A 13,645-nucleotide genomic window follows, 5' to 3' on the forward strand; every position below is an offset into this window, starting at 1 on the left:
TACAATAGAACAATGTTCTTCTGAGGAAGTAATCAGATTTTCTCAAATCAGTTTCCATTCATCCTTTTTGGACAAGTGTATACAAAAAAAATATACATAAAATACTCTGAAACACAATGCAATCCTGCTAAGATAATGTTTTCCACATTTTAGTAGCACAGGTTCAGTTGACATGCTAGGCCAAAGCACGTTCAGAACAGCATGAGAGTGAAAAGAACGACAGAGGAGCAAAACAGCTGTGAGCTCCCCATGGGAACCCACATTTGCTTACCATTCAACTTAACGTCCTGGTTTACACAACACAGTAACAGCACATTATTTTTTGTTCAAGCTTATACACCAATCAGAATGATTTAAAGAAACTTCATTCAAGTCAGACCATTTGTTCATCCATCGTAATACTGCTACTTCAAACCATGGTTTCTGGTTCACACGTTTGGAAGCAAACTTTGGTTTGCTGTAACTGTGGTCCTTATGATCTGGATGTTACAATACACCATAGTTCACCATAACATCCAAATCTATAGGGAGGTATGGAATTGTTAAGTACATGAAGTGAGCAGAAAGAAATCAAATCCAAATTTCATTCACGATGGCCAAGAAGAAGAGGAGGAGGAGGAGTTTGGATTTGATATTCCGCTTTATCACTACCCTAAGGAGTCTCAAAGCGGCTAACATTCTCCTTTCCTTTCCTCCCCCACAACAAACACTCTGTGAGGTGAGTGGGGCTGAGATACTTCAGAGAAGTGTGACTAGCCCAAGGTCACCCAGCAGCTGCATGTGGAGGAGCGGAGACGCGAATCCGGTTCACCAGATTATGAGTCTACCGCTCTTAACCACCACACCACACTGGCTCTCACACTGGCCAAGTCATGGTTTGGCTGTGACATCTAAATCAGGCTTCTGTCTGCAACCACAGAGTGGCTGGGATAACCCAGCCAGATTTCATAAAGAATAAAATTGTTGTTTTTACAACAACTAAGTTGATTATGGATATTGTTCTATATGAATCCAAATTGTCCTTGGGTGAATATGGTTCCTTTCTTATGAATTAATGCAATGGTTGTCACTTGCGTAGAGTTTAGCAAAGTGTTATTATTTCCTCTAAAACTAATGAACATTTTGTACATTTTTTCAGAAATAATGAGTGATGGAGTTCTTTCCTATATGGAAGCTATTTATAGTTTTGTCATGTCACTGAAAGTAAGTTAGAAAGTGGGGTGTCCTTCTCTTATCCCGTTAGCCTGGAGTGGTATTCTTTTTCGTATGAGACAGCTATTACCATCTCTTTCTAAGGTGACATCAACCATAAATCCAGTAAAATTCTGGTAAACCAGGTGCTCCTGGAAGAGGATTCCAAGTGAAACACTTTATAAAAGTGCATAAGATAGATAGGGACACCTCCGAGGTGTGGGCAGAGCTACAATGCTTTGCGGCCAGGTATGGTGGGTGTATGTGTCAGTCAGCAATACGTAAAAAGGACCAAGGCTACTGCATGTAATCTAAGTTAGAGCATGAAGATCTGCAATGCCCATACTTCCTCCACTGCCAGCTCTATGAAGCACCATCTTGTAAATGCATGTGTTTGCTCCTCCAATTTTCCCTGTGTGTACATGGGTGTGTTTGCCTGCACACAGATGTGCTCGTCTAGCATTGTCTGCTGGACCATGCTGAAACGTCTCTTCTGAAGCAGAACAGAGGTTAGGGTGAGGTGTCCAGCCAGTTGCCGCAGGCAGTGTATAGTCCATTTTATTAGTTTGTTTCTAGTAGGGGTCTGATAAGCCAAGATAACACCACTAAGAGTTCAAAGCCTTGATGCTTAAAAATCAAAAGTTTCCATTCCACAAACCTGGATTCCACCCACCCTGTGAATAAGCTCTCACCACCATCTCTTTCTGCTTTTAATGGGATGCGTGGAATATGCTATCAAAAAGGGCACTGATCAAATAGTGCCCAACATATTAAAATAACGCTCACTTATACGACCATCTTATGAATGTCTACTCAGACAAAGTCCCCTTCTGTTCAGGGTGGCTTACTCCCTGGCACAAATAAGGGGACATACAAGTCATCTGTAGACTTGAAATCTTTATCAGTTATCTGTAGAAATATAGAAGAGGAAATACAGAATAGGTAGACAGTCATATTAGAAAGCTTATCTTGGGGATTTCCAGAATACTACAGTTGTGTGGGAAAGGATGAATACCCCCGCCCAATAAAAAAAGAACATTTTCCCCCTTATTTATCTAGTCACCCTTAGACCTGACACTATATAGTTTATTAGCCGTTTTAGTCTTAGCAAGTTGCAAGCGTGCATGGGATTGCAGACTTTAATGAAACTTTATAACATTTTATCTTCCTTTAGTTTTGAACTTAGGGGTGTATCCAAACTAAATTTTAATTGGATTAGATCAATTGAAATAAATAGACATGTCAGTCACATCCCTTAATTTAAATGGGTCAGCTCTGGGTATGCCTAATGTTGAATACAACCCCTTCTTCCTAGATTTTAATCCCCCCCCCAAGGTGGGAGATTCTCTTATCTTCTCTGTCCCAATCCCCCTTGTGATTTATCTCTTTTTATTTTTCTTATTCAATAACACAGGAAAAACTCTCTCTGATTTATTTACTGCTTGCCTGTTCAGGTTTAACTTGTTATGACCACAGACCATTATACTGTATCTCTTTTGGGGGACACTATTACCCTATTTGTTTGTTTGTTTTTTAAAGAAAAAATGACTCTTATATCCAAAGTATGGGTAACTTATTGTTGGCAAAATCTGCACCTCCAAAGCTCTTCCTGCTGGGACTAATGTACAATATATACAACTAGAAAATGAATATAGAAGATTATTGCAATATATGATCACAACGGAGATTGTTATAAGCACATTATTACCTACTATAGAATAATGTGTATCTGAAGAAGTGTGCATGCACACGAAAGCTTATACCAAGAACTAACTTAGTTGGTCTTTAAGGTGCTACAGGAAGGAATTTTTTTATTTTGACTATGGCAGACCAACACGGCTACCCATCTGTATATAGAATAATTGTTATTGAAATTAATGGATTTGGCTGAGCTGGCAAAGTTGATGTGTTTAATTAGAGCAAAATCTTTGTTGACATTTATTAATGATTGGAAACCCCTTATGGATTTTTTTGAGCCAAAAAGATAATGAGCTCATGATATCTGGGTTTGAAGAATGAAAATAAAGTTGGTTTATGGAAGATAGAAGAATTGGATGTTATTAGGGAGCAGGAGTTTTGCAAATGTTTTTAAAGCTGAGAGACAGAGAGTTGGAAGTTTCTTTTCCTTTCTTCTTTTTTTTCTCTTTTAGTTTTCATGTTAAAAAATGCTTGATATTTGATGTTGACCTCTGTATATTGTTTTTCCTTTGTCTGTTTTTCAAGCTTTAACACCCTCCCCCAAGAATCTTATGAGTGTCTGATTTGGATATTATTAAACATTAACTGAAGTTATAAATATTTTCATGTAATGTTTTACACACATATATCAAAATATCATTACAGAACATTGTTATCTGTACAGTATAAAAAAGGAGATATGCAAACTGAGGATAGTATTTTACACATTTTTACAGTTTGCACAAGATAATTTACTGCAAACAAATGTAAGGTTAATTCCCACTTCTCTCTTTTAACAACACTATAATGAAAACATTATATTTGGGGTACTCATTAAAGAGATAAACCAGGCTACAATCCTAAGCACATTTAAATTGAATGAAGCTATTTCTGAGAAAACATGGTTGGGACTGAACCTTATTATTGAGTTTACATTCATAGTTTATATTTCTACACCCCCTAACCAAGCAATCTGTTATGGTGCTTATAACTATTTTCAGAGAACTAACTATTCATTACGTCACTATGGCTTTCCCACAAGCTATAGTGACGGAAACCAACTTGTTGGCTTTTTAAGAGAGAATTAGCCATTTGGCTAGTTAGCTCTTGATAGCCTTGTCCTCCATGAATTTGTTTTACGTTCTATTTCCACTGTCAGAGGCAGTATGTCTCCGTATACCATTTGCTGGGAATCACAAGTAGGAAGAGTGCTGTTGAACTCAGGTCATCCTTATGGGCTTCACAAAGGCATGTGGCTGACTACTATGGGAAGAAAATGCTGGACTAGATGAGACTTTTAGTCTAATCCAGCACGGCTCTTCTTACGATGTTGTTTTTTAATCTGCCTTCTGGCACGTCAAACTTGTGTTAGCATTTATCATGAAACTTTATCATGAAACTTTAACCATCCTCAGTAGAGAAAGGCAAAGGGAAACTTTTCACTCCATTGTTTTATATGTAAAATAAATCTTTGAAGGAGTTGTCTGCTTGAATCAATTTCAGTTCTGAGCCAGGATACGAGCCATCCCTTTGGCAAAAGTGTGATGTTATCAAGCATGGTATACTTGATCATTAAGGGACCCAGGGAAGTGTCTTTCCTTTGTTTGTTAAATTATGCATTTTACCACAATCAAAGGACAGTCGTACCTTGGTTTTCGAACAGCTTAGTTCTCGAACGTTTTGGCTCCCAAACGCCGCAAACCCATAAGTGACTGTTCCGGGGGGCCCACTAGGGGGCGCATCAGAAGATGGCTGACAATAACATCTCTCTGACCCACACGAGGTAATTTGGAGGCTATGATGGGAGTAATTAGCCTCCCTACCCCCGCCCAGGATGGTGGGGGGGGGACTGCCCTTGCATGCTGTGCCCTATACCACCCCCAAATTTGTGGGGATGGGGGCACTAGGCACAAAGCCCTCCTGTGGGATTTTGGCGCTCCTGGACGCCGTCTCTGATCCGCGCCACTAGCTGCAAGAACTTCAAAAGAAACAATTTGGATGAAGCGAATGCACATATTTCAAGGAAGGAGGGGGAGTAAAGACTGCTAACAGAAGAGATCTCTGATAAAACAAGACGAGTCAGAGTAACAAGTATAGATTATGAGAAGATACGCCAGGACTCGGTATGGTAAAGGGACTGATGAGGGAGGAGGAAAAAACTTTCCTTTCTTTCCTTATGTGATTAAACAAGAATCCCCCCCACCCACAAGTCAGAAATGTCGTTTTAAGGACTTAAGCTGTGGATTTAAGGCTGTGTGGAGATAAACTTTTGAACCAGAGCATGTTTTAAGAAGAGTGTGAAATGTATAAGGGCTTTGGAATGACGCAGTTAAAAACACCGTCGCCATATTGGGAAGTTCTGTCGGAGGACTTAAGTCTGAGAGGAGAAATAGAGAAATAGAGCTGTTTTTATATTGTGGATGAAACTCCTCAGTGGGACTTAAGAACGACAGTTCTGTAATTAATGATGGAAAGAGCGCTGTTATCTATGAAGGCGATGATATATGGAAACCATCTCGATTTGAGGACTGGAAGAACGGAAAAATTCATACAGGATTATTATTGGTGTTTAACTTGACATCATGACATCAAAGTTTAGAATTATTAAAACTGTAGCCAAAGGTCTAAAGTGAATTGATTTAGATTGTATAGTACTCTGCTCTCCACAGTCCAGGTTTCCCTCAAGCATACAAGAAATGGTTATCATCCTTTTCCTCATAAGTCTGCTGGAAGGCAGGTTGTAAGCAGTCCTGCCTTGGGGTAACTGCTTGCTAGGGACGAAGGTGGCACTGTGGTCTAAACTACTGAGCCTCTTGGGCTTGCCGATCAGAAGGTCGGTGGTTTGAATCCCCATGACAGGGTGAGCTCCCATTGCTCTGTCCCCGCTCTTGCCAACCTAGCAGTTCAAAAGCAGATAAATAGGTACTGCTGAGGCGGGAATGTAAACGGCGTTTCCATGCACTTTGGCTTCCATCACAGTGTTCCGTTGCACCATAAACGGTTTAGTCACGCTGGCCACATGACCCGGAAAGCTGTCTGCAGACAAACGCCAGCTCCCTTGGCCTGAAAAGCGAGATGAGCGTTGCAACCCCATAGTTGCCTTTGACTTAGCTGTCCAGGGGTCCTTTTAACTTACTGCTGCTATCCCACTGCCCAACTCCGCGAAGCAGCACCAGCTGCAGCATGAACACAAGCTAAACTGTGCCCCGTAACCAACCAGGGGTTGGGAACAGGCTAGATGTGGGTTGTGGTTCTGTAAATTCTTTCTTATCTTCCCAAATTCATCCACCCACTAGTACTGCCTCTCCCCATCCTCATTTCTTTGAGGGTTGGTTTTTTGGGTCCTGTGTGAGGCTGCAACAGCAAGGAAGGGGAAATCCTGGGTTGCAATTAAAAACTGTTTGGTTAAGAGAGGTACCTCTTAGACCTCCAAGAATTGCAAAACAAAAACAAACAAAAAACACCTCTTTGATAAAAGAGACAAAATACACACACACCCCAAAACACAGAAAGCACACACTTCCTGCCACCAAAGCACACAAAGCACACAGGGAAGCTGAAAGCAAATTTTGCTTCTCCATATCCTGGGTTTTGGTAATGTAGGATCCCACATAATTAAAATGGACCCTCTTGAATTACCGTATTTTTTGCCCTATAGGACGCACCGGCCCATAGGACGCACCTAGTTTTTTTGGGGGGAAATCAAGGGAAAATTTTTTATTCCCCCCCCCCCCAGGTTTGCGCAGCCATCCCCAAGCTAGAAGAGGGAGACGGAGCGCTCCGTCTCCCTCTTCTGCCTTCAGGGACAGCTTGCCCCGCTGTCCCCCGAGTTTGTGGGGCTGGTGGGGGGAGAAGCAAGCTTGCTTCTCCCCCCCCCCGGCCTCCAGATCAGGTCAGGGAATAGCGGGATGGCGGCGCTCCGCCTCCCCACTATCCCACGAGCTTGTGGGGCTGGCGGGGGGAGAAGCAGGCTTGCTTCTCCCCCCGCCAGCCTCCAGATCAGGTCGGGGAATAGCGGGGTGGCGGCGCTCCGCCACCCTGCTATCCCCCGAGCTCGTGGGGCTGGCGGGGGGGGGGGGAGAAGCAAGCTTGCTTCTCCCCCCCCGCCAGCCTCCAGATCAGGTCGGGGAATAGCGGAGTGGCGGTGCTGCGCCTCCCCGCTGTCCCCCAGCTTTTGGGCTGCAGGCTGCTGCCCACAAGCCTTGTGAGCCCGCGGGACATCCCACCGGGCTTGCAAGACTTGCGGATAGCTTCCTATAGCCTGGAGAGCGAGAGGGGTCGGTGCGCACCGACCCCTCTCACTCTCCAGGCTTCAGCGAAAGCCTGCATTCGCCCCATAGGACGCACACACATTTCCCCTTCATTTTTGGAGGGGAAAAAGTGCGTCCTATAGGGCGAAAAATACGGTAGCATGATTTTTACATGGGTTCCCTCCCAACAATCATCCAAAAATTAAAGCTTATATTAGCCCCCATAGCTTACACAGTAAAAATAAGAGAACTGGTGCTTGCCGATTCTCTCATTGTGCAAAAACACTGATTTGAAGTAGATTCTGGTTTTTTACAAGGGATTTCCACTTCCCAGCAACTGAAGCCCCACTACCACATCACACACGCAAAATTTCTGCAGGGAAAACAAGTGGAGTGTGCACCAGTTTGGCTGATACTGAATGGCAGCACTCAGAGCACTACCACCCAGCAGTGGTGAATGAATCCCCATTGGAGAAGGAAACAGTGGTTGTGCAGAGTTGGGGGTCGCAGTCCCCCCCCCCCATCTTCAGTAGCTTCAAAGGTGGGAGAAATGCTGATCGCTATTGCGGTTCCCTGAGGGCAGCACTATTCTTGTCGTGGCAAGGGAAACACTCACAGCCTAAATGTATATACCTAGCTTTTTGCACTGGCAGAACTGGGGTGAAGATAATATAGCTTCACTAAAAGAACCCCAGAAAGATTTTTAAAGCAAATTCTAGCACTATACTAACACACCAGAAGCCCTGCTAGGATCAAAGGGAGGCCTATTCACTATTGTAACAAATTTTATTTTATTTAATATAATTTATATATTGCTTGATTGTAGAATCCAGAGTTAATAAGAGCAGAATTATGTATTTGTGCAATCTATGTGAAACAGGTGGTCTCTAAACAAGCGCAATTGGTGTGCTCAAAACTGTCCAGAATGAAAGCGGCATTATTTGGTACCTGTGGCCTCCAGACTGGATATGGTGAACAAATACTCCTGCAGTACTGTAAATGTGGGTTAGTGGGATCATGCTAGAAATATATTGTGTGTTGTGATACCTCTATCCAAACAACTCAACAAGTAATCAAACATGCATAGCAATTTCAAGCAGCCACCACGATTCCAAAGAGCCAAACTGCCCAACGTCCAGCTATCCTATAAAATGCTGCCAGTTCAACTTTCTCCAACTTCACCAGTTCTGTGCTGGAGGTCTACACCAGGCATAGGCAAACTCGGCCCTCCAGATGTTTTGGGACTACAACTCCCATGAACCCTAACTAACAGGACCACTGCTCAGAGATTATGGGAATTGTAGTCCCAAAACATCTGGAGGGCCGAGTTTGCCTATGCCTGGTCTACGCCCAAGAATTTTAAGAGGGTGTGCGTGCTTATTTAAAGACACATTCATGATGCAGTTTCCCAAAGTTTCAGAAGGAGAAAAAGAGCACAATTATGAGAAGAATTTATTTGAGCCAACCCTACTCAGCAACATCAAGACAGGCAGGTTGTGGATGCAAGAGCAAACCTTTGGCCCTTTGGTCACAGTTATCAAGTTTGATACAGAGGAAAGAGGCTCTTCCCATAGAAAATTGAGCCAATGTGGGGGTTAGCAGGGTATTTCTACTCAGGTATGGAGAGTTGCAGAGTAGCTGGAGGTGTGCAGGGGAATCATATAAGGATTGCAAGAGAAACCTACAATGGATACTGTCCTACACACACAAAAAATGTGCAATTATAAACTAACATATCCCAAATATTTACACCTGAACAATGTTAAATTTTTCAGTTGTAGTTACCTCTTCTCCTACACTGGCATAGTTTGCCCGTAACACTAAGCCATAGTTTATTAAACTATGGTTTATCAATACAAAACTTAGTGTTAGGTGTGAAAATGCCCAGCAGATAAACTGTAGTTTGTTTACTGCCATCAAACCACAATCTGAAGCTGTAGTTTGCCATCTGCTAATGAATCATAGTTTGTTTGGTGCTACATGTGGATCCAGCTTGGAGTTACATGTGGATCCAGCATCCTTCCTTAACCATGGTTTATTTGATCACTCCACTCCAGATCCACACAAGGCTAAAAAAAACCACAAGGCAAAAAACAGGACATTATTTGATTGTCTGTGGGGCAACTCCTGGATTGATTGATTGATTGATTGTTTATTTATTTATAAAGAATATTTGTATATACCAATATCCATAAAATAGTTTACAGTTGCCATATATAAAATGATACAATAAAAGCCACATTTAAAAAATGAAATCAGAGACCATCCCATAACTATTATGGAAAGATGTCTTCAGAGTTGCCTGCATAAGCCTGGTGGAAAAGAAAAGTTTTCAGAAGCGGTTTAAAGGTTGAAACAGAATACACCTGCTGAAGCTGTATTGGCAGGATATTCCACAGAACTGTGCCAATGGCACTAAAGGCTCAATTTCTTGTTGCTGCTCAATGTGCCTCACCTTAGAGTTAAGCTGGGGTATAAGGGTTCATGCGATCCCTAAGGTACCCTAAACCGATGTTATTTAGAGCTTTGTAAATTAATACAGATTAAACAAACCATGGTTTAGTGTTATGTGCAAGCCAGGCCACAATCTCCTAATTATTTGCATCACTGCATATTTTACCTTCAGAGATTTCACTTTTGTCAGCAGCAAGCATCACCCCCACCCTTCTTATAGCAACAAGCTACAGTGGTGCCCCGCAAGACGAATGCCTCGCAAGACGGAAAACTCACTAGACGAAAGAGTTTTCCGTTTTGGAGGTGCTTCGCAAAACGAATCTCCTATGGGCTTGCTTCGCAAGACGAAAATGTCTTGCGAGTTCCTGCGGGGGTTTTTTCCTCCCCCCTTTTTCTAAGCCGCTAAGCCACTTATCAGCTGATCCGATAAGCCGATAAACCGATAAAAGCCGCTAATAGCGCTAATAGCGCTAATCCGTCAATGGGCTTGCTTCGCAAGACGAAAAAACCGCTAGACGAAGAGAATCACAGAACGGATTCTTTTCGTCTTGCGAGGCACCACTGTAATTTTAAAGGGAAGAAGTTAATAATAAAAAAATGCTTTCTTAACATAAGAGGAAGTAAATTAAAATTTTAGTAGGTAAACATTGTTGTAATGAACTTCAAGAACATTTTGTCTTCCATTATGACCCCACCACACACACAATCAATCATACCCTTTTACTCAGGTGTAGCTTCTGAGCTCTTGTTCTACATTCCTAAGCCGATGAACATTCTCAATTCATTCATTGTCTGTTGCTATATTTTTAAAGCCACATAAACAAATTTTCGCTACATCCTAAGCATGTTTCCTCAGAAGCATGTGTCATTGTTTTCAGTGGGACGTACTCTGAGATAAGTGTGCATTATGTCTTCAGCCTAATGCTAAAATCCACAAAACCCAAGGCATTACCTCATCAGGACTAGGATTTCATTTTAATGATTAAATTCAGACCCTAAATCCAGTTTTCAATGTCAGGACAACAGGTCCCCTACATACAGACTCAGGGAATTGGGTTTAAAGAAACCTAAACCCTTTAACCTCCCTTTTTAGAAATTAAAACAATTAACAGATATTGTCTATTTGGAAGTAATATTGTCATTTACTCTAAGTATGCATGCTACAAAAAAGGTAACATGCTGCTAAAAATGAAAACAAATGCTTTCAATACCACATGTTAACAACCAAACACATACATGTTTACTAAGAAGTTTCTCTTTATTCCAATGGAACTTACTTCCAGGTAACTGTGCACATGTTAGGCATGATCCTATACATACTAGCCCTGAATTCACTGAATTCAATAGAAGTTACTACTAAGCATTCATCCACAAGTCTGCACTACAAGTGGATTATCACCTCGAATGAGTTTGTGCCAAAGATTTGCAGCACCATCTTAAACATGTTTACTGCTAAGGAAGCCCACCGAGTGCAATGGTACTTACTTCCTACTAAGCGTCCTTAGGACTGTAGCCACAGAAATATAGGTAATATATTAAAGAATAGATTTCTACGTGAATTGTGGCAATACATAACATTTCACAAGAAGGACAACTCTACGTTTTCCTTTTCGGTGTTCCTTAAGAGTCAGCGTGGTATACAGTCAGTGGTTAGAGCGCAGGGCTAGCACTTGAGAGACCTGGGTTCAAACCCTCCCTCCGTGGCTAAAGCACTCCCAACACTAGCCTACCTCACGGGGTTGTTGTGAGGATAAAATGGGGAGGAGGTTGAGCTCCTAAGGAGTGAAGCTGATGACAACAACCCAGACAGGAAGAAGCTCTGCCCATCACCATCACACCTTACCGAGACAGCAGCGCCAGCTTCTGCTCCAGCATCATCTCCAACTTCTGGGCCTGCTTGGAGAGCCAGTGATCCACCCCGTGCAGCCGGTAGCACGTCTCTAGCATCAGCCGGAAATCGGCCACGAAACCCGCGATCCCTTTGTACTGGCCGGAGGAAAACTTCTCTTCCATCTTCAGCAACCACATCCCAGAGAGCGGCGGCGGCGGCGGCGGAGGATCTTGGCTGGACGGATCCTGGGAAGAAGAGGAGGAGGAGGAGGAGGAGGAGGAGGAGCCGGCCGACCCACTTTGCAGCCCCCCTTCAGCCTCCTGCTGGCTTCCTCCTCCTCCTCCGAAAGGTCTCAGGAAAGGAGCTGTCAGGGGCCGGTGCTTTTCCAGCAGGAACTCGCTCAGGATCCGGCGCGCCTGCTGCAGCTCCGGGCTCAGGCTCTGCTCCCAGCCGCCGGCCCCTTCTCCTCCGGCCGCTTCTTGGAGCGGGCACCCAACCGGCGCCGCGTCCTCCGGAGGCTCCATGCCGCCTTCCTCTTCCTCCTCCTCCTCCTCCTCTTGGCCCTCGGGCTGCGCCAGGTTCATGCCCCGCCGCCGCCGCCGGCCCTGACGCCGAGGCTGCCGGCGACGGGCATCCGACGGGCTCCCCGCTTCTCCTCGCTTAGGCCGGCCGCCGACGCCGCTACTCTGTGCCCGGCATGAAGCCCCTCACGGCGGGGTATATACAGGGCTGCCCACCTGTGGCGGCAGGTGGCGGCAGCAGCAGCCGCGCTCCCCGGCCTCGGACCCCGGAGAGGAGGAGAAGGAAGGCGGCCGGGGAAGCCGCCGCCGCCGCCGACACCGCCCCCCTCTTGCCCGGCGTGTGGGACCTGCTGCCGGGCTGCCCCCTTCCGCTGGAAGCCGGCGGAGGCGAGGCCTGCTGCTGCTTCCCCTCACGGCGCTCGAGCGCGCGCGGCGTTCGCTGAGGGACGCGGCCGAAGCCGGTCGCGCTGTCAGTTAAGCGGGAGCGGGGAGGGGGGGGCTGGTGCGGCTGCCAGACCTGAGCTGTCCCCTCCCCCCCCGCCACAGACAAGAGGCAGAAAGGGTGGGGGAAAGGGAAAAAAGAGTGGCCTCTTGAGGAAACTGCGCATGCGTGGCGGATCCAGGCTGCGCGTTTTGTTTTGGACGCCAGCTGCGGTGCTTCGTCATCAAGGAGCGACGGAGGGGAAGGAGGGGGCGGGCAGGCAGGCGGTGGAGTAGCACTGCGCATGTCCGCTCTGGGTCATTTAATGGGAGCTCACGCAGAAGCGGCTGGGCTCGTCGTACGTGTATTAAGATTCACGTGGAAAATGCAACAGAGATCTCTTCGACAGGGGTTGCATGCGGCTGGTTGTTTTTGGGTTTGAGTTCCAATAGGCTCTCTGCAATTTCGGAGCCGTCTTCAATAGTTGGATGGGAGGGAAGGGCACTTGTCATCAAAGTCCGTCGACTTGGGATGTTGGGTTTTTTTGCACCCATTGCAGTCTTGCGATGGGGAGAAATGGGGGGCAGAGTCACGTTGCGTTTGCGGGAAGGTTTTGAGGAATGTGCAGAAGTGTGTCGTTTTTGGGAGCGCGATTAGCTCCTTGTCCAGTAGGTGGTGGTCGCAGCTTTGTGCAGCTTTGCCACGCATCAGCAGATTATTCACTCATGTTTCAAGACTTTCTTGGTAGAAAACCCGATTGATATCGGTAGGATGTCTTCAGAGTAGACGCTATTAGGATTGTGGTGGCAGTGGAAGAGCTATTTATGCCGGGAACTGAAAGATGTATCAGTGTAGTCCATATCATATTTAGTGTTTAGCTGAATATGTTTGTTTATTTAGAGGTAAAAAGGTGTGGGTTAAACCACAGAACCTAGGACTTGCCGATCAGAAGGTTGCGGTTCGAATCTCCACAACGGGGTGAGCTCCCATTGCTCGGTCCCTGCTCCTGCCAACCTAGCAGTTTGAAAGCACGTCAAAGTGCAAGTAGATAAATAGATACCGCTCCAGCGGGAAGGTAAATGGAGTTTCCGTGTGCTGCTCTGGTTCGCCAGAAGCAGTTTAGTCATGCTGGCCACATGACCCGGAAGCTGTACGCCGGCTCCCTTGGCCAATAAAGCAAGATGTGCGCCTCAACCCCAGAGTTGGTCATGACTGGACCTAATGGTCAGGGTCCCTTTAAAAAGGTAAAGGACCCCTAACCGTTAAGTCCAGTCGCGAACGACTCGGGGGTTGCAGTGCT

At 45.1% G+C, this 13,645-nt stretch overlaps 1 protein-coding gene across 2 annotated transcripts in view; it reads right to left on the reverse strand.

Moving 5' to 3' along the window:
- The window catches only part of BRD10 (bromodomain containing 10), a 37,632-nt gene extending 25,138 nt beyond the window's left edge, over positions 1-12,494 (reverse strand). For both annotated transcript variants that reach the window (XM_081175948.1, XM_081175947.1), the window contains exon 1: positions 11,416-12,494. In XM_081175948.1, the coding sequence (XP_081032074.1) occupies positions 11,416-11,987 (572 nt within the window). In that variant the 5' untranslated portion in view covers positions 11,988-12,494. The remainder of the gene's footprint in view (positions 1-11,415) is intronic.
- Positions 12,495-13,645: the final 1,151 nt, after the last annotated feature.

This window comes from Podarcis bocagei (assembly GCF_964188305.1).
Source record: "Podarcis bocagei genome assembly, chromosome: 17".
In the NCBI taxonomy this organism is placed as follows: domain Eukaryota; kingdom Metazoa; phylum Chordata; class Lepidosauria; order Squamata; family Lacertidae; genus Podarcis; species Podarcis bocagei.